The 23498-nt window shown below is 34.7% G+C and overlaps 1 protein-coding gene across 1 annotated transcript; it reads left to right on the forward strand.

The window, feature by feature from the left end:
- Positions 1-452: 452 nt before the first annotated feature.
- Positions 453-665, forward strand: LOTGIDRAFT_89915 (hypothetical protein; the record flags this gene model as incomplete). Its single annotated transcript, XM_009066601.1, has 1 exon — positions 453-665. A coding segment is annotated over one exon (213 nt), but the record flags the coding sequence as incomplete, so codon positions are not given.
- Positions 666-23498: the final 22833 nt, after the last annotated feature.

The raw sequence follows: 23498 nt of genomic DNA on the forward strand, positions 1-23498 counted from the left end.
CCCCCCCTCCCCCCAAAAAAAAAAATTGTAAATCTGTGATATTTCATGTAAATTTCTCCTGCACCTTGCATAGTTCTGTCGGTCTTCATTAGGCCTAAAATGTCAAAATAACAGTTGAATGGCCCTCTGATATATTTTATTAATTCTGTCTGAAGTACTATGAAATCGATAATATATCATGGATATATGGCTATTCATTCACTATACGAATTGTTAGCGTAGAAATGCTGATTTGGTTAATTAAGATCAATGTGGATTATTGGTTATTCAAGGACAGTGTAATTACCACTAGACCTACTTATTCCTTACCAAGAATCCGTTCGTTATTATAAAATATAACCAATACCAGAAACCGTTCATTATAATAAACAATACCAAGGAACCGTCCGTTACCATAAGCAATACCAAGGAACTGTTCGTTATAATGAACAATACCAGGAACCGTTCGTTATAATGAACAATACCAAGGAACCGTTCGTTACAATAAACAATACCAAGGAACTGTTCGTTATAATAAACAATACCAAGGAACTGTTCGTTATAATAAACAATACCAAGGAACTGTTCGTTATAATGAACAATACCAAGGAACCGTTCGTTACGATAAACAATACCAAGGAACCGTTCGATACGATAAACAATACCAAGGAACCGTTCGTTATAATAAACAATACCAATCCGTTCGTTATAATAAACAATACCAAGGAATCGTTCGTTATAATAAACAATGCCAAGAAACCGTTCGTTACAATAAACAATACCAAGGAACTGTTCGTTATAATGAACAATACCAAGAAACTGTTCGTTATTATGAACAATAGTAAGGAACTGTTCGTTATTATGAACAATACAAAGGAACTGTCCGTTATAATAAACAATACCAAGGAACTGTCCGTTATAATGAACAATACCAAGGAACTGTCCGTTATAATAAACAATACCAAGGAACTGTTCGTTATAATAAACAATACCAAGGAACTGTCCGTTATAATGAACAATACCACGGAACTGTTCGTTATGATAAACGATACCAAGGAACTGTTCGTTATAATAAACAATAGCAAGGATTTGTTTTAAAGCCATACAAACCGGAAGTGGAAAAACAGCTGAGAATGCAGGGTTACTTTCTGCTCCGAACTGGACAATCGAATGCAAAGAAATAAATTTTACCATTTCCGTTCACAGTGTGTACGACAAAATCATGTTATTATTTCATCCGAAATACAACACACTTAACTCATGTCAGTTTCTCTTACCTACATCCCTAATGCGGAGAATCAAGGTTCAACAAACCGTTGATGTATGTCGAAATCGATACCACAATGAGACAATTTTTTTAAGGAACATAAATGTTCAATTTTAATATTTCGATGAACACGCGATTGGTTTCGTCTGGCTCTTTAGTTCAAATGATCTAAAGTTAACCTACCATTGAAACAAAAAGAAAATTCTGATTGAAATGTTTATTTGGTAGACTATTATACCCAGACGGGTTAATGACTACAAAATTATCAAGGGAATCATTTTAATCTATAGACTCTTTCAATAGGTCATAAAATTCTGAAATAACTCTGCTCTTTTTCGCTTTAGTAGTTAAACTATTTACCAATTAATCTATCAGTAGGCTATTATTATTGAAAAATTCCAGATTTCATATTAGAATATTAAAGTTCTGTTTCAACTATAACTTGAAATCAAAGGTCCATACTTCCACTCGATAAAGAATCACAGAATAATGTGACTATTTAACTTTAACGTTAGTTAGGAAATGGCAAGAGTTTTGAAATGAAACTATTCTCTACCCTATGTTCAACTGATAGGCTATGAGGGACTTTTCTCCCTTCTTCTTCTTCTGCATTCGAGGATCATGTAGCATCTATATCACCAGCGTTGCATTGATTATCGCCCAGTAACAGGATTAACAATGTCAATTCCTTAATCCTTAAAATCCAGGTAAGAATGGTATAAAATAATAGAAACTCCTGCACTCCTCAAATATTGCAACCTACACAAAACTTGCACTTTCTACACATAGAACTTTAACACGATATTCACACTATGCTATAATACTAATGTAGAAATAAATGTGCAATAATCAAACATGTTTTTTGTAATATTTGTCTATAAAAAGTGATATCGGTGCGCAATTTGCAACAGGATATATCCGTTATAAATGATATACACCCAATCATTATTTGAATAGTGTTTAACTATTAAAATACGATTACTATAAACATTACGTTGACGACTCTGACGAGGCAGCGATTACCTGATAATGGCTGCAGGAGCCTAATTAATTGGTAATAAGCAATGGGAATACTAAAGTGCAAGAAGAAAGGAAAAAGGAAAGGGGCGGAGTTTGGCGGCTTACTGTTTAATAAAAGACTATGCTTCTGTACTGTGGTGCTGGTGCTGTATCTACTTTTTTTTTAGTTTCCTGGACACTCTTGATGAGCCACACCACTTTGCGTCTTCAGAATGGAAAATGTGCCCCTTTCTACAAGAACTTTCTACCAAGTCTTGGCATTCCGTATTGAAGAACTGGTAGTGGCATAGCTCAAAAGCATGCAGCATATTCCTCCACGATTCCATCATAATTAAGTAAACTAGTTTTCGTCTTTGGAACAAAACTAAATTTATATGGATATCTTACTACGACTGACCATTTCTAGTCATACTCTTAAAGTAGGATTGTCTGTAATCACGTGCTTCAGCCAGGACGACAAGAAATACGTCCTTAAACATAAATTGCAATTTGTTGTAATATATCAACACGTGTAACGGTACTTTAAGTAAAAATAATAAAATAAATAATAGTAATACCTAAACATGACACAAATCTCAAATTTTACTTCCTTTTACGTAAAAACCTGTCACATTAGGTGATATTTTTACAACCGGTTACCGGCCTAGCTTGTTTTTTATATTACCATTTCAAAGTAAAGTAAACAGTTTTTTTTATATATGAAGACCAACGTCCTCACTATTTTAATATTTTACTTACTTAAGTCTTATATTGGCAAGTTAACTCCCATTGTCACCGAAACAGGTTAAGATGAGTTCGAATTAATAAAATAAAAGAGAAACCAAGTGAAGGCTTCTCTGGATGCTATTCACTTAGCAGTAGATCTAATGCATATTAAAGATTCTGGTATGGGATTTAAGTCTGTTCGGTCAGATGAAGGCCACGATCGTTAACGACAATAAACAGAAATCGACGTTGTTTTTTTCTGTCTTTATTGACCAAAGACAGAAAAAACAGAAAGAAACAATCATATATTAACAAGGATAACAAGTTAGGTTCACAGAAGATCCTTTTTTCCAGCAGGTTCATGGTAAAACCTCTTTATAAATATATATAAATCTTTCTAGGACTCTCCGTACTGATTTACAGCTGGATCAACTGGAAAAAAAGATCAAAGGACTTGAAAATTTGTTAATCAATCTCGGATTGTAAAACAAGTATAACCTTCAAAATAATATAGAGATTTATAAACCCGAATCTGCAAAAAAAATTGTACAAATCAACGTTTTTAAAACTGTTTTTACGGCATTTAGGTACATTCTCACTTTGTATTTTATATGCATCTATATTTATAAGATTTGAAATAAAAAAAATTCAAAAATTCGAAATTGTATAGTACATATTCAATGAGCCTAGGATGGAATCAAGCAACACAAGGCTTTGTACCATTGCGCAATGATATGGTACTTTGTATCCGAAACATGCATCAGCACTTTAGATGAGCTGTAGTCAATAACAATTCTACTTGATAGTGCTGGTATATTATTATATGTGGTAGGGCATGTGTGTTTTTGGATCTGTGCTATGGGGTGATTCTCCCTGGGTATCTACTATTACTAATAAACAAGTCTGTAGATTGTATAACTCCACGTGACCGAATATATGAGTCTGTTATTTAAACACTGAAAAAGATTTCTGAATCACATGCCAATTGCTGATGTATTAAACATCTCAAACTGTCATTTGATGGATTGCTTTAAAGTCTGCAGGTTTAGGGCGTAATTAAAATAATGTCTTTATGATGCTAAATAGCAATTATCTAGCTATCACCAAGAGTTTTTGGAATTCGTTGCTCTGCAGGTGAAATTTGTCGCCCTGAAAAGAGATAATGACATAGTTGTAGTAACCTCCATTTGTCAAAATAACAGTTATATTGCAATTAGAAATTTTGTAATGCCAGATCATTTTGTTATTTATGTTTCTTCCTGTCGATTTCAAAGTAAATCTAGTTATAAATATCAAAGAAGATTAGATAATCAGCTCGTTGTTTTCAACAAAATAGAGTATGCACATTCTGTTTCAGATCTCATTCAGATGACATTTCTATTATTATCATCATCAGCAGCTTCAGGATCATCAACATTAGCAACATCATCACCAGCATAATCATCATCATTTGCAGCATTATCATCAGCAGCATCAACAGCAGCGTCATCATAATCAGCAGCATTTTTTTAATTAACGTCATCATAGGTAGCAGCTCATTTTCATCATCATCATCACGAGCAGAAGCATCGGCATCTTCTTAACACCTTATTCATCACTGACATCGTCTTCATCACTAACATCTTCATCATCATCATTAGTCTCTTAATCTTCATCTTCATTTTCTTCGTCATCAAAACCGTCCTCATTATCAGCATCTTGTAAGTGCGTGGCGTAGTGTTTTAATGCTAGACAATGTAATCTATCATTTCAGTATTCGGTACTGTTTTTTTTTTCGTTTTGACTAATGACATACAACTTATACTATATTTGATGTGACGCTCGTGACTGTTTCTCTTTTTTATAATTCAATCAACTTTAAGTTTTATGGTCCATGCTGTTTATTTCTTTTTAAAACACTAGTGACAAACAAGTAGATGGTTGTTTCAAACTTTTCAGTACCACAATGTCGACATTGTGCCGCAAGTCATTCTTACTCCCGTTTGATAAATTATGTTCGGCTGTCTCGTCAGTTCGAGTGCATTAGGCCTGAAGCTAACAAATTTACTATTTGTAGGAACATAAAATATTCCCGTCCGAGAACAGAATATGTCTTGACTGGCTTACCATTTCTTTTTTAAGGTTAATTTTATGAAAAAAGATGATTTGTGTGTACGAAAGTACGAGCATGGTACAGGTTCTGAATAAAAATTTAACGACTTCTGAATACTTTTGTCAGGGTAGTCAGGATAGCCAAAATTTTCAATTTCAACCTATGGAGGGATTTTTAACGTCAATAGTCTCGTAGCCTCGATTTATTTTCTCGATCAACTAACTAAATACCTTTTTTTGTTTCTTGTCCCTCGGACATGCATCACTTACATGAATCGAGTTGAAAGACCCGAAGATACAATCCAGCCTAATTCCGTGCTCGAACCTTTGGATTCCGGGATAGTGGGCAGGTGACAAGAAGTCCGGACGAAAATATACAGCTCTTCTCATGATGTGTCCGATTTTTCTGTCTCGATCGTCTCTTTAATAAAGGGTCAGTTGCACCCTGTAGGTTTATGCCTGGAGGTTACGAGTGGGAGAGATCTATAAAACATAAAGTAAAAAAATAAAAGTCTTTTTTAATGATATATAAAATTGTGAGGTCTGTCAGCCAAATCAAATCTCAACCAACACCATTTATCATTGGATACTTTATAGAACAATTAATGTTAGCTGTTTTACATATCTTTAATATGCTGACTTCATAAAAAATATAGGGTGAAACATTTATAATCTAGCCTTGTCACATTGTATCATAGTTTGACACGAAGAAGGCAATTTGATTCATTCAATATGCCGTGGCCTGGCTTTGTCATGGGACCAAAAAGGTTTCATATAAGAATCCACGCGATAACCTTTGATGTTTAAATTCGATGGCCCTAGCTATAAATATCCTAATTCGACAGGCGAGTGTCATGCTCAAAATACAATGTCCAAAACCCTTTAGTTATCTTAGAACAACCATTTTCGTCATATGATTGTAATTTTTATTGCTGCCATGTTCCATATTGTAATTTTTTCAGTATATTAGAACTGTCATGGTCATTTGGTGATTGTAATTTTAGAACTAACATGTTCCCAGTTTTCAGTATTTTAGAACTGTCATGGTCAGCTGGTGATTGTAATTTTAGAACTACCATGTTCTTAGTTTTCAGTATTTTAGAACTGTCATGGTCAGCTGGTGATAGTAAATTTTAGAACTAACATGTTCTCAGTTTTCAGTATTTTAGAACTGTCATGGTCAGCTGGTGATAGTAAATTTTAGAACTAACATGTTCTCAGTTTTCAGTATTTTAGAACTGTCATGGTCAGCTGGTGATAGTAAATTTTAGAACTAACATGTTCTCAGTTTTCACTATTTTAGAACTGTCAAGCTGGTGATTGTAATTTAGAACTACGGTAATCAGCAGTTGACAAATTCAACTAAAACAACAATTTCCAGACGGCTTCATGTTAGCACAAGAAGGTTAATTGTATCTTTAAATGATCAGCTGATAAAGCCTAAAGGTAGAAAGTAAATTGTGGTTTTGTAACATCGATTTATGAAATATCACGATGACCTAGATTTGATAAATCAATCATAAATTTGAATTTCTACACTCGTGTACCCAAGGATCAAAGTCCTAAGATAGTATACCAATAGTGAAAATAACCTAGTTTTAAAATGTACTATTTGCTATCAATTATAATGCCCCCATTGACTGTCAATGTGATCGTTGAACTTATGGGTCGAAATGACTTTTCCTTATCACTCAATGAATTTTGGGAATTTGATATATCGCTTCTATCTAACTAGAGATCATAAAAAATTGGCATATGCACTTAAAAGTGATGTAACAGATTGAATTTTTAAAAAAAAATCTATTAGCTTTCAGCTCTCGAGTCCAATTCGATGACCTTATTGAATTTGTGCACCAGTGCAAAGAGTATCATTGCTAATGTAGGTAACGATGTATGCGGTTCCATTAACATCTCGAGCGCTTGTGCGATTGTCCACATTTAAAAGAGACCAATAGTTGATAATGCTCATTTTATATAATCATTACACCACTCTACGAGCGATGTATGAGGTGCTCATCCTTATGGAACGCCTAATTCACCTGTGCAATAAGGCTTGTCCACTTGGCACGTCTTTAGGAGAGATTTATATAGTGAATAATGTTTATTTGGTATATTCATTACACCAAAGAGTCAATGACATTGCTGTTGAGCAAGATTGTGTTTCGGAGAACATATTCTCAGCTTTTAAGCTCTGTGGTCTAATTCCAAATATTAAATTGAATTTAATCACCAGCCCAATAAGAACTGTGATAGCTGTCAAAGGCAATCAGGACAAATAATGCTACTCCGCGACTATAAATTCGTCCTCGTAGGTCCGATTTGCTAATATTGTTTATTTAGTTATTTATTCACAACTCGATTATATTACGCTGTATTTTGACTTATAACAAATATTCAAAAAACGCTATAAATATCCCCCACTTTAAGATAATCGGATTAGCATTTAAAATAATCAAAAGATCTATTTCCGTATCTCATTGACATTGGAATTTAAATCGCTGTCATTAAAGAGGATATTATTTCATACATGCATGTCAGTGTGTAATTTGATGTAAATATAAACGATTAGCCATGATACGAATATAAACACTTAAAGAATTTAGAACTGAAGCGCTTAAATCAACTATTCTCTCCATCTTACAATAGTAAAAAGAATTCTTATATAACTTCTTAAGTATACTACAAAAAATAAAGAAATAACACTTCCAGCTTAGGAAATTGTATGGTCGTTATAGCGAAGTTCTGGACAAATACTATAAATCTGTTTCTTGCATCTTAGCTGATTTGTTTGGTCAGGCATAAATTGATTGTAGCCTATCTTATGATAGTAGTGGTGGGTGTCGCAGGCGAAGTAGACTATGCTTACTCTTTTTGAAACATCTGATGGTATTTCTCTTTGGAGGAGTCCACTACTATGCTACTTTTACTCTCGATTTACCATTCTTTGGACGAGATTTTGTTTAACGGAAATATCTTGCTTGTACAGATTTATTTTATTAGTAACATGGATTCATTGAATACTAGAAACTAAAAGACTTCATTCTAGCAAAAATTCTTCTTACATACACTGAATACAAATACCTTATTGATTCTCAAATACAGAAATAATCCCTTCATTCAAGAAAGTTTTCTCTTAATACACAAAAATAAACAATCAATACACATAATACGAAAATAAACACTTCATTCCATCTTTCTTATACAAAAATAAACAATGGATATTTATGGTATGGAAATAAACACTTCATTCCAAGTGGATTAATTCTTATATACAGGTGGCTGTTGGTACAAGTTTGACTGTACAATAACAAACCATTGAACAAGAAGCGGTACACGGGCTGACATGGAAAAAGCATCTAGTCTATCGGATGAGACAATTCGAGGTCCTGTGGGCTACAGGCTATGCGTTAAAGATCCCTCGACAGATGGAAATTGAAAAAGAGCAGGCTAATGCCGCTGTCCTTGATCTTTTCCACATGGCACACTGCATGGCGTTGTCCGTCTTCATTGTCCATTAAGTGCAGATGAGTAGGACTTAAAACTCTATTCATTTCAATTCATTTCTAGGTAATTCAACACTAAAACCGAAACGAATCCCTTTTTTTCTTGGAAAAGGTTATCTTTCCATTCTTAAAAATAAAAATTCGAAAATATACGTTTGCAATACTTAAAAACGTTTATTTCTCGAAGATACTGCCAACAATAAACGCTTCATTCTTTCACCTAAAGTATGAACACTTCATTCTAAATCTGTATACCATAGATACTTCTTTCGTGACGCCATAATTAACACTTCTTTTCATACACTGTTAAACTATTTATAATAGACTATTACAGAATTCCAAAGATGATGCTATATACAGTTACCATAATGGAATTGTTAATGAAAACTTCAGCATTTTTTTCCAATAATGGCGGACATCACCATGCAATTATAGCTTCAAAAGAAATGGAAAGAAGTTTTGCGACGTGCATTTGACAATTGGGTTCATGAAAAAGACTTGGTCATGCAAGGTCTACTCTTTTTCAACGCCCTTCGTTATAGCGCACCCAGAGACTCAGAATGGACGGACGCTTATCCATTTCAGCACTACTGACTTGCAGACCAGAGGTATATCAAACAAGGTGGTAAGCTGAAATGAAGAGTGATACCAGGTGTTTCAGTAGTTCCATGATGTAGTAGTTTTAAAATGGTTGTAGTTTGATATGTCAGTAATGATATATCTACTCTTAACAGGTGAAAGTAAGTAAATCAGATAAGTAGAAAATTTACTACATGTGATGAACGTTCTATATTTTATAATATCATTGTTTATATATCCTAATAAACCGAGAAACCGTTAATTTATAAATTACAATAACTAATGAATTTTATGAAATCAATTATAATTGATATCCTTCAATTCAAAACTACAGCCATGCGAACTTTTGAAATAATCCCTTAAGCATACGTTTTCTCTGCAGATGATGACACCCATACTGTTCGGCCACAATGTTTACAGAAACACAATTTGCCAATAATTTTTGTATGCGTTGAAAATAGTAAACATGATCTTAGATTGTCCATGTGTTGATGAAAATACCAACAGATGACAAAATTATTATTTGAAAAAGTGCTATTACATTTGCAGTCAGAAATTGAGTAAATTTTACGCGACAAAGACGAACTATTTTCTTTATGGACCCAAAGACATTCTAAGACTAATGAAACACAATGCGAATTTTATTTCGAATTTTCCTTAAAACGACAAAATTTAATTAAGACATCAAAGTTGTCTGAGAATAGAGTTTCTCTACAAGTCATCCTTGGGGCGAGGGCAGAGGGGTGATAGGGGAAACTCCGCAATTACAACCATACAATAATTATGCCATGACTGAAATAAAAGCTATATACTGGTAGATTTTTTTTTATTATACCAGATCGAATTATTGTATTTTGCTAGAAATTAGGTTACAATGTTCTTATTTATAGCTCTAGATTAGATCAACATTGGCATTTGACTAGTACAATAGTACTTTTAGCCTCTGGTCAAAATAAATCATAACTTTATATGGTTAACCTATGGTATTCTTTAGGATTGACTGAGTATCTTTTTAGTTTATGTTACGAAGGAATTATTGATTCCACAGTGCACTATTTCACTTTCAATGGGATAACGGAACACAATATTATGATAGACTACTTCTGAGTTTTATTGTACACGACGTTTCAACAATTTATAAGGTGAATATTTCATTAGAAATTCAAAGCTTGACTGAAGTCTTATCACAACGACGTCTATTTCTATGATCCAGGGAGATGAATCTGTAGTCGTTGGTGTTCATGTTCTGAAGGCTTAAAGAAAAGACGACTCGTCCTTTTAACTTTCAAACGCGGACAATTCTGGACACACGTGGCTTTGAAGGCTCACATTTTGACGGTAAACTGTGAACACTATTACTGATTCCAGTTTTTGAGACTAAAGTACGATTGGTCTAGCGTATGGTTTAAACGTCTCTTTAAGCCAACGATTATAGTCGTTTAAAATCCAGTTTCTGTCAGATTCGTCCCAAAGTCGACCTGGAACCGCACCCTTTTATATTTTAATTTGGCACAATAAAAGTGGCCAGTATATACTCTGATATGTAAGCTTGCAGATTTGAGATAAATGTAATAGTACCAAAAACCAAAACATAAGTCGTGTATTATGGTATAACTCAGTTATATAATAAATAAGCACAGATATGTAATTAATATCAAGTTATATTATGATTGTATTTTGTTGATTTATGTCATGTTTGACGTATGCTTAGCATAAAGTTAATTAACACTATCATTATGGTTTTTCAATACATATTGACGACTTCTTGGCAGTTCCCGTTACCTTGAATACTTACAGTAAATCTTGTTAAAGGTGAACAAACTTCTCATTATAATATATTTAAACGCCTGGAGAAAGGATTACGTTCAGCACTTAAAGCAATTATTAATTATATATGAGTTCAGTTACCTTAACAGATCAAGATACTAGACAAGATACATTTCAATAGATGATCAGTTAATGTAACATATTGGACAAATGGAGTTTTGCCTCCTACTTGTCTATAACGCATTTGGCTGGGAAAGACTCCCCTTGTCCCCCATGATCTGACTAAATTGATATGCACCACATGTTCTTGGTCATGTGATAATCCACCAATCATATGCACTGTTCAATAAAAGATTTTCTTACAATATGCAGAATTCTAAGGTATTCATTTTAAATATCCACTTTTAACAGTGTTTTTATTGAAAAGAATACATTATGCCAACTTTTGGGTCAAATTGTACAGAACAGGATTTATAAAGAAACTTGTAAGATCATGGATTACAAGTGTATAACCTGTACAAAAATGTGAAAGGAAACTTCCAGATGTGCACCTTAATCTCATTAAGACCCGACTTGACTTGGGAAATCTGATTTAGAATACGATCTCAATATCTACGGTTAACACCACCCTGCACCAAGCGATATATTACAGTGCTGTATACCTTTAAATAACATATTGAACGGGTCAGTTCTGTTGATGATATCTAAGACATATGTTCCATCTCGCCTGTAGTTTTCATAATATCTATTTTCTCGTGATTTGTTTTGTTTGTAACGCTATGGCCGTTGTTTTCAATGATAAACCATCTGAAAGTTGGCAGTATCTTTATTTTTAAGACGAAGTTAAGAAGCGTTTAACATATTTAATTGGGGTGAAAACACTAAAACTTGATTAAAGGCCATTCTGTTAGTGTAAACAATCACTTATGATGAAGTAGAGAGACTTGTTTAGAATTCACCTTGTGATAAAAACAGGTTTGTTTTTTTTTCTCTAGGAGCAAAATACCAGAAATCGTGGCCAATTTTGAAAAGTAAGTTGCGTCTATGAGTCTTAAGTATGTACGTTATTCAGAACAATACCTTCAGTTCCTTTGGAACATTGGTTATACTGTACAATGAAATCAAACTTTTGCCAGGAATCCCATGTAAAGCATCATGTTCTGAGAAAGATTGATTTGGGAAACGATACATCATTGAACCGACCATTCTGAACAGGAAACCAATTGGGAATAAGCAAGTTATTTTGGTACATTCTGGTAGTATTTTGGTAGGTATATAGCAAACTGTGAGCAATAAAAAACATTATAAGAGAAGTTGATCAAAACCTGCAAGAACTCCAAAAGTCCCATATTTTCAGATTTCATGTTTGTCGACAACTGCCAGAAATGGTGAACTTGGGGTTATATCATCAAATTTGGGCTGGTTTTCTCTCAGGAAATGACATATCTCGATAAGGTATTGAGTTGTATTCATACCATCGTTTCGAATCCAACTCAAGGTAGGGTCAATGACAAATTCCACGACCAGTGCTTTCGAGACTCGATACGGTTTCAGCTCCATACCACATCTACTAGATGTTTTAAAACAAATCTGAATACGTCTATCAGCTTCAATAATTGAGTAGTAATTGGTATTTTCTACCATAGAAAACAACTGAAAACGGAAACCTTGAAATAAAGTAGATAAATAAGAAAACAGACAAAGATACCCAAATTCTCTTCTTTGATTCTTGATTATTCTCACGTGCGCTCCTGTCGATATCCGCCTACGTCCACAATCGTTTGACCCAGTTACCATAGAAACCTGGATTGAGGTAAATAAACATCTTAAACCACACGATTTCATCTTTTTCTATTGATTTGATCAAACTTATACTGGTGGGCCCATCTAAATCCCACTTGATTCCAATAAACGAGAAATTTCGCAATATCTGTACTAAAACACTTTTAATGCCAAAAAGTCGAAGACCTCCAGAATTCTTCTTAAAGAGGGTGTTCCACAGTAAATTCATAACCATGAACAGCGTAGAAGATGTTGCGGGACTTATGACGTCACTAAACCATAATGATATTTCTTGACTTTATAATTTAGCAGTATAAAGGAAATTTGGAAGTTTTTAAAATTTGAAGGTTTTTCTGTTGAAAAGCTAGTGATACATGTACAGATAATACAAATACAGATAAAGCAAATAATTCGACCATTTTTATTCTTTTAAAACACAGTAAGAAATTTCCCAGAAGTGAAGTGATGATAGTTTCAGCTACAACCTAATACATGCTGAAAATTTGAAACGGCGGCTGGCAAGAATCACCGGGTTTCGGCTCATTTATTCCGCACTGTATCCAAAAATGCTGAAGTGGTCATGTCGACCTAGTGACGGGAAGAATTTAAGACTGTGTCTGGTAAGAGAATCTGATCAATCGCTAGACTTATTCGCCCTTCATCGACAACGTAATATCAGGTGTCGCAACTTGCCAGTATTTGCCCACGCTCAAGCACATAATATGGTGTGTATGGATCGGAGCGGTCATAATCTTCCACCATACAGTTGCTAGCTGTTGGTTACTTGTCGGTATTAATGTGATGTGGATCGCAAGTTTGTCGCAAGCCCTTCAGGCTATCGAAACTATGAATATCTGTTGAATTTCGTACCCAGTTCATAAACGCCACATTATTTATAAATGCTGGGGTTTTTCAACCTTTTACTTTCTATTACACCTTTCAGGATCATTTCTCACTTGTATTACCTCTTCCCCATTATAAATCCTTACAATTAACCCCTCCTTCCCTCTATAAATCCTTGCTATTACCACCCTTCCCTCTAAAAATCCTTACTATTACCCTCATTCCCTCTATTAATCCTTACTTTTACCCTCCTTCTATCTATAAGTCCTTACTATTACCCCCTTCCCCTATACATCCTCACTATCACCCCTCTTCCCCCTATAAATCCTTACTATCCTTATTATTACCCCCCTCCCATTATAAAGCCTTAATTTCCTTACTATTACCCTCATTCCCTCTATAAATCTCTACTAAACCCTTTTCTCTATATATCCTTATTATTACCTCATTCTCCCTATAAACCCTTACTATTACCCATTTCTCCCTATAAACCCTTACTATTACCCCCTTCTCCCTATAAATCGTTACTATCCTTACTATCATCCCCTACCTTCCCCCCTATAAATCCTTACTATCATCCCTCTCTTCCCCCTATAAATCCTTACTATCCTTACTATTACCCTCATTCCCTCTATAAATCTTTACTTTAAACCCCTTTCTCTATATATCCTTACTATTACCCCCCTTCCCCCTATAAATCTTTACTATTACCCCCCTTCCCCCTATAAACCCTTACTATTACCCCCTTCCACCTATAAAGCCTAACTATCCTTACTATTACCCTCATTCCCCCTATAAATCCTTACTATTACCCTCTTCCCTATACATCCTTACTATTACCCCTCTTCCCCCTATAAAGCCTTAATATTAGGTTTTCCCTTCATATTTGGAAAATTTTGATTTTGCATACACTTCACAAGATATTTTCTTAAAATTCTTCACGGATAGCTTTCTTCTTCAGATAGAATCATTGTCAAATTTATAGCCTTTTCATTCGATTTCAGTCTAAATCTATGCTGATTACCATAACATTTTCAACTCTGACAAAAACTCAACGAATTTCTGGCCATGATAAGGAATAATTGGCATTAAATCAACTCAATATTTCAAATCGTGTTAAAGGAGCATTAATACTTCACAATTTTAATATTATGGATCGTTAGGAAACGTAATATCTTTGGTAATTGAAAGAGGTGATGGCACAATTCTAAAGCGACCGGGTTTATTGGTTTTCCATTGAAAGTTTTCAGAAGCCCACGTCCGTTTACTTGGAAAGTCCGTATAAAGGAATAGAAAAAATGAGATTACGGACACTATTATGGTTGGTTTGTAGATGACAAGTTTACGTTTACTTCCAACTGAAGTTGATTTTGCAGATATTTTCTTTTAGGTGTCGAGACACATATTGAGATTCGAGAGGGGGTCCCGAAAGAAAGTTTTCCGGGCAATAATCTCATAACTAGGTTACAGATTCGGGCAATCTCAGAACCTCCACCCTGGGGACGTAAACCTGGCTTCGCCACTGATACGCACAAATTTCAATGGAAACACTTCGTTGTGTTCGTACAACAGTTCCTTTCCATTACCCGACATCCTGAACAATTATTTACGAAGTTGTAATTCCAATGAGGCAGAACGGTTGCTTTGGTCGTTTCAAGGCGATACATACCAGGCTCCGGCATCGCCAAGAACGCCTTAAACACGTCATATTCTGTCGCAAAACATTTTTTTCTTGATTTTAGCGAATAATGGACGCCTAAGACTGTTATCCAAAAATCTAAAAGTTCAAAAATAAGATGTGATATTTCAAACGATCATTTCTTAACTGAATATCTAAGTTACACCTAAACTTAATTCTTTTCTGATCTTTTATCGTTGGAGACCTTTCACCCTTGTATAAATTTATCTGTAGTGTATACTCTAGAGATATTGTTAGTGATATTTGAATATATTGTCTGATATATGTCGTCTGCAACGTATAAATCGTTCTCATATTGTGAAAATACATCGAAATATTCCACTTGTATCAATTAGGTACTACATAAACAATAAAAAAAGGCTTGTTGCCAGAACATTCCGACATGATTCTCCAAGGGAACACTATCGTTTCCAATTATCTCACATGTAAAGCTAGGTCTTACTTATTGCAGAGTTGAGAATAATCTTAAAAATCAAATGAGAAGGTATCCAATGTTCATTTTGATGTCTCTACACCAAATTTATGTATAATAAAAGAAAATTTATTCAACTGCGAAATGCTGAGCTTTGTAAGATTTTTGAGGAAGTACGTTACCTCCCTTGGAAAGCTTAATGCATATATCATACGTATCGGGTGCCCCCAAAATGTTGCCTTAACATTGCATTTTTTTGACATGCCATTTTGTTCTGGGCATTTCTTTTACAATTTGTATTCGATGACTTTCATATTTTCAGAGTTGGACAAAGACATCTTGAAGTATATCTGTGAGAATTTTGAAAGAAATCAGTTTACCAACAGCTGAGATACTACCCGTCGAGCTTTGGGACGTTTTTTCTGGTACACCTGATATATCGAAAAGATTTCTCGAATGAAAGTAAGTGTATCTTTACAATTTTGAAATAACAGATTTAAGTAGCTTCCGGATCCGGTTTGGCATGAATGAAGACAAGCCAAACAAAATAAAACAACATGCCAATCAAAAAGTGATTGCAGATTTCATTGAAAGATTGCTACACAGACCTTTATGCCACCTTTAAACTTCAAAAGGCTTAACCATGCAAGATTGCTAAGCCGCTTAGTTTTCGCCAAGAAAATAATGTTTCTACAACAGTATTGAACGGACAAGTTTTTAAATGGGCACAATCAATTCAGATTTGACCTTTGATGGTGTATTTTATAATATTGGTATAGAAGAGGATTCCTGGCATTCTGAAGAGCTTTAATAACATGATCAGTAATGAGGGAACATAATCTTCAACAGAAAAACAAACGCCATTTCAAGTGACAGTTTGATTGGCATCGTGTTCTAATCAGTTCTATTCATGTCAACATAAGTTCAGATCAGCGACTACTGTTTTTTTTTCTGCTGGAATTAAACAACATCTTATGAAAGGTCACGGGAGATGGGGATTAAAGATGTTTGTCGGGAAAGGGTGTCGCGGCGTTTTTGTATCATGGGTCACGCGTCAATTGAATGGTGGATCACGGGTCTATTAATTCGTGGGTCACATCTTTTAAATCGTGGGTCACGCGTTTGATAAAATATCATAAGTCACAGGTCTGTTGAACCATAGATCACGGTTCTATTGAATCATGCGTCACGCGTCTATTGAATCATGCGTCACGCGTCTATTGAATCATGCCTCCGGATCTATTGAATCATTGGTCACGCGTCTATGGAATCATGGGTCAAAGGTCTATTGAATCATGCGTCATGGGTCTATTAAATCGTTGGTCACGCGTCTATTGAATCATGCGTCAAGGGTCTATTAAATCATTGGTCACGGGTCAATTGAATCATTGGTCACGGGTCAATTGAATTATTGGTCACGGGTCTATTGAATCATTGGTCACGGGTCTATTGAATCATTGGTCACGGGTCAATTGAATCATTGGTCAAGGGTCTATTAAATCATTGGTCACGGGTCTATTGAATCATTGGTCACGGGTCAATTGAATCATTGGTCACGGGTCTATTAAATCATTGGTCACGGGTCTATTGAATCATTGGTCACGGGTCAATTGAATCATTGGTCACGGGTCTATTTAATCTATAAACATATTTAATAACAACAAAGCCAAAGGTTTAAGTTTTAGAAAAGTGATCCGTTCCTAGCACAATCAAAAGATAAAAAGGTTTCTCAAATACTTCTTTGGTGTAGGCTGATACCCAGGGGTGAATTTTTGGGGTGATAGCTCCGAGGATTTAAAAATCATGATAATTTCGAAAATTAACAAAAGAAGGAAGGATCTAATGCAATATTCATTGATGACATTAATTAGAAGATGTAAAAGACAAAACGTCGTTGGTGCGATAATACGGAATGGAAAGCTACTCAAGAATATTCAAGAATGCTTTTAAACATAAGAGTTAATAAAAGGTGTAAAAAGAGAGTTTATATATAAAGTCTGGACACTTTTGAAACTCGTCGTTTGATTTCCACATTCTTCTTTGAAACGTTTCATCAACTGTAATCAATATAAACACCCACAAGCAATTCCTATCATTTGATAAATAAACATGAGGTTTGAATCGCACAGCTGTTAAAATGAAATCAATTGAGAGTCTACGGCTCGAATCAATCAAGAATCTAAAAGTTAAAATTAGACTGGAAGTTACTTATTGAAGAAATCCCACGTACTTTAAGACTATTGACGTAAGTTATGTAGGTAGGATTTCACACTCGTCAGTTGTTACATCATCACCTGTCTGCTCGTATATCTCTATTATTCCATGGTCTATAAGTACCATAATTTAATATTTCACTAGAAATAAAGGGACCATAATATACAATATATATAATATTAACTAAATGGATTCTCAGATAGGCATGTCAAGTTGACAAATAAGTTGCAGAGTGGCATTAGGACTTCAGAAGTTTGAGCATGTACTTAATGTAGTCGTGTTAAAATCGGCCATACCTTTTGGATTTCTCAACCCGGTTTTCTCCTGTCATGATGCAGGGGGGTGGGGGTGTCTGCGATAGAATACGTCATTCGGATGCGACAATAAACTAAGGCCCCTTGTGCTACAGGCTGTCCACGTTAAAGACCCTTCGACAGTTGGAAATCGAAAAATAGAAGGCTAACGTCGCTGTCATAAAAAAAAAATACCCTCATTGAACACTGCATGGAGTTAGCCCGATTAGATGCAGAAGAGTGGGGCATTAACTCCCTTTCATTTCATTTCTAGTCGGTGGTTCATTTGAAATGGTTAAATTACTGAGAGAAGATGTATGAAGATTCCAGTCTGGATGATCTAGACCCAAGCTATGCTATTTTCTACCTGTGAATAACGAGCACAGCTGAGACAGCAAAAGCACAGATTGCCTTATATTTCACAAACTAAAAATATTCACCCTCCAGTCTTATACTATAGCAACATGCAAACAAATGCAGAGCCAATCTTTCCATTCCAAACAAACCGTGACTCTAAGGCTCTGTGTGTGCAGACTGATTAGATCAATTATTACTAATTAATAGCGATTGGTTTGAATTTTAACTCAGTTGTTGAGCTTGTGGGCTTTTTTTTAACACAAATTAGAATTTTTGACAATATTAAAAAAGTTAAAAATTTTCCAAATGACATAAAATATGAATATTTCGTAATAACAGTTTTAAGTTTATAATACATAACCATAATTATCACAGTTATATAAATGCGTGGGTGGACGGAAATGTATGGCCGAACAGAGATTGACTGTTTTCTTACCCAAATGTTTCCATTTAGTCCCGCGAATTCTTTTCGACCTCAACCCAAGTACATATTTATTTTGAGGTACTTTAATATTTTTATGCAACAAATCGTGCTGTGTTTTTGAATGAAGAAGATTATTAGATCTTCCGATAATCGCATCAAGAACGCATCTTGATTTATCAAGGGACGACTACGAGCTTATTCGACAGTCAACCTTTGATTCACTCGTGAAGTGATGCTAGGGTATAAAACCTGGCGACAATTCATACGATATCTGTTTTCAAAGGATCTTATTGGTTGAAAACAAATCTTCGACCAATCAGGTGTATGGACGCAATAGCCTTGCTGGATCACCGAATAGGTTATTGATAAACCAAGATGCGAAAGCACGTAACGATTTAAGACTTTTTTTTTATTCTTCGTTTTTCATTTCAGCCCTCAATACAAAGCGTTGAATACATGCTCTGCAATCAATGATAAATGAATAGGGAATTTTAACGTCTAAAGTATTATTGCCAGTAATTATTGGTGTCTGTAGAATATAAGAATAGCTCCGTTATTCTCCTGTTAAAAGTACGATAATATTGATTCGTGAACACTGGGACCAAGTGATATGACGTCATCAAGGTCAGTATGTAATATCCGTTTACTAGCGCACTGTGTCATTCCAATTTCCATCATCGATCTATTACACCACGTTTATCCATTAGATTTCCCACTTAATCGGTGTTTGCCAACAAAAAGGTTAAACTTCTGATATAGTTGAAGAGATCTCAAACAAATTAACTAATGACTTTCCCATATATAATGTCTTAATACCACAATGATGGCATTGTAACACTTCAACGCATATATTATTTCTTACTTTCAGCTGAATACTGTTGGAACTAGAGAGTGGCCTGGGTGGGAACATGAATGCTTGTAGAGGTGCATTCTCCAATATGCTTTGCAAATACGATATACATTTAACCTTTGAATTGATCTCCAACAGCAACAAGACCTATTCGCTCTCAGAACTGCATTTTTTCTTGTAGGTTGCTTTTCGAAATTGTAGTGAGTTTCTTGCATTTGCGATATAATTTGGGATATACTGGTAGATCATGAAATTTCATTGTGTTCCACAAGTTCCCAGTTGTATTTTTGTTGCATGGAAATTATGCTGTTTCTCAGGTTCATCCTGTCACTACAAAAGTCACCTAGTCACAATATCAAGCTATTACGAACTGCGTCTAATACCTTGACTTCATAGGGCTTTTTTCTTGTATCGCAGAATGTAGCGATTTGATTGGATTGCTCACTAACAAATACAACTAATCAGAACTCTCGAAATCAATAGTGCTTTCATTGGCTAACGTACAATCCTACCAAATCGCTGCATTTTCAAACTTGTGATAAAAGAAAAGTAGCTATTGCAGTCAAGGTAAAAGGCGAAGTTCGTAAAAGCTGTACATTTTGTATAGTAGTGTGAACTGATGATAAGAGATGGTTTACCAAGAAGATTTGAATTGTTAATTTGACTGTCAACTTGTGATTTATATTATGTCTCCTGTATAAAAATCAAATCTCAATTATTTCCAATGATTGACGTATCATTTCATTTCTCTTGATTTTATATCAACACATGGGAAAGAATGAGAAGAAACACTGAAATATGCGGGTAACCAAGCTGAAAGCGATTGTTTTATGCGAGCTGAATCCTTGTCCTAGGAGACATGACTTCCTGTTTCGGTTGCAGGGTAAATTGAAAGCTTATAGAGACTGGATCAATGTTTTGCCATAGCAACTTCAACAAAATGATTTAGTGGCGTATATAACAATTTTCGTGCATTGTCGAAATGTACGGGGTTTATAAGTCATTTTACAGAGTTCCACTCATGTTTTACCACACTTCGAGTAACATACTCTGTCCCTTGATTTATTAGCTAAGGCCTTATGTGATACAAGCGAATTTCGCGTGCATGACGTCATAAAACACTTAGTTTTAGTGGAATTGCAGGAACCACAGAAAATGGGGCAAAATGATGCTATCAGTGTCCCCGATACGCATAAAATTTAGAAATACTCTTTACAATCCCTTTAACGAGTTTACGTTACGGTTTAGCATACAGTAAAAGATTTGATCGCCTACTTCCAAATCTTACATTTAGTCAAAGTAGCAACCTGGGATATTTCGGCTATTACTGACAGTTTGTGGCTTTACCTTAACTTCCTACCAGATATTCTGAATGTGTTTTTTGACATCGATCCCATGTCAATACCCTGGATATTTTCTAGAAAGGTGCAGTTTACCGAAGCAGACGTCAGGAATCATTAAAGATTTATCTGATGCAATGATTCAAACAGATGCTCCTTAGTAACTATTTATAGTTTAAGTTTATTACCGTCTTACGTAAAACGCTTGAGAATTGAACGCAAATTACCATTTATTTTTAGATGTAGATCAGTGGGCTAGAACAATAATATGACGTAGGTGTTTGGGAGAGAATCCGTTCCAGCCAAAAATGGTTCAGATGAATACAAACAAACCCGACCTATAGCTCTACTAAACCAGGTTGTGAACTCATGGGAAATTTATTGCTCTGATTCCATGATGTTTGATATCACGTTGATCTGGACTAGAGCCAACGTTTTATATATTAGACTCGATCTATATGTCAGTCCAACTTCAAACTGTTGAATACGGTAATTGAAATTAAATCCATGTCACATAACATTCCAAGGTTCGCATTCTATTGGTGGTACTTGCTTAAGACTTTAAGATAAGTGTATAGTAAAAGTTGTGCAAAATAGCATAGTATTAAGCCAAGCAATTCTTTTTAACTGTGCAGATTTGTGTTAAGAAATATCTTATTTATTTTTTATGAAACTCTGAGAAACAACATGTTTCAGGTTCTGTTTTAATATTTCTACATATAAATTTATATACATGTATATATCATTTTTCGTTTTATTTTGTTTCTTTTCTTTGTACAACAAGTGTTAGGGGTTCAAATCGTTTTCAAGCTGGGCTGATTGATCTGTCGCCGAAATCAGTACCTATAGTTTTCAGATGTCGACACAATCGAACTATCCTGCGCATATACTAATTTGAAGACTGGTATAGCAAGTCTCTTTGCATTCAGGAACAGCTTAACTACGCCGTAGCATAACAAATAAAAGTGGAAATATGCGCCTGTTTACTTGGTTTGAAATATCTATACAATAGTCTAAAAACAAGATGAACATGCATAAGTTCATACATCTGTGCACCAAGGAAGATGTGATTTTTTCTGAAACTGGTGATGCCCCTTTACGTTTTGTATACCTATTAAGATTCGCGACACCCTAACCTTCTCAGCTACAATCCTCGCCAATGTTAATTATGTGTAACGTAATGATACAACACGTCAAACATATTCTTTAAGAATAATCCTTCTACCTACAACATATGCATGCAAAGAGCGTAAAATTGGCATAATTTGAAGAATTTCTGTTAAATTGGCGTTGAAATGATAAGAAAATACTATATACTGTTTAAACATCGATTATATTAGACGTTTTTCCATCATAAACCATAGAAGTACATGTTATATGACAGGATTATGGTTATTTTATTTTTCTAATGCCAGTTTCTATCATTATTACCTATATTATATTTGAAGAATTGTTTTTGAAATGAGTTTGTGAGGATAGATTGAGATGTTTCAAACCTAGACTACTATATAAATAGTTCGTTAGAATCTGTTAAAGTCATAAATACTAAATAATTACTAAATCTGTACAAATCGTCCAAAAAAAATTTAGACCAAGAAAAAAAATACTTCTCGATTGCACATAATGATTGTCGTAAATCATCATTTTCTTTCTGACTCGATTGGGAAATAGTACAGGTTATTGACTCTTCTGATGTGCCAAATTTTGTTTTTATGTACTGTTTACAATATAGGTACGTATATCAATTTTATCACTATTTTGTTCATGGTTCTCTAAAAGCACTGCTGTATCCAATGGGTCAAATGAATGAGTGGGGCCCGCGGACTCAAGTAGGATTTTTGTCTCGTTGTAGTTGGTATCATTCCTAATATGTTGTAGTTGTATTAATATATTTCTGTCTCGCTGTAGTTGTATCTTTCCTGATTTGTTGTAGTTGTATTATTTCTGTCTGGTTGTACTCATTCCTGTTTCTTTGCAGCTGTATTATTTCTGTCTCGTTGTACTCATTCCTGTTTCTTTGCAGCTGTATTATTTCTGTCTTGTTGTACCCATTCCTGTTTCTTTGCAGCTGTATCATTCATGCCTCGTTGTAGATATCTCATTACTGTTTCTTTGCAGCTCTATTATTATTGTCCCGCTGTAAATGTCTCATGTCTGTGTCCTTGCAGCTGTATCATTGTAATTGTCTCATTCCTGCTTCTTTGCAGCTGTATCTTTTCTGTTTTGGTATAGTTTTCTCACTATGGTATGATCTATTCATTTCAATCCTGTTTCATTGAAGCTGTCTGATTTTGCTGTATCTGTATTGATAAAAGCAATAGTCAACGATGGTTTGTACTATTTTGCGATTCATACCTGGCCATCGATTGTTGG

Source organism: Lottia gigantea, assembly GCF_000327385.1.
Source record: "Lottia gigantea unplaced genomic scaffold LOTGIsca_78, whole genome shotgun sequence".
In the NCBI taxonomy this organism is placed as follows: domain Eukaryota; kingdom Metazoa; phylum Mollusca; class Gastropoda; family Lottiidae; genus Lottia; species Lottia gigantea.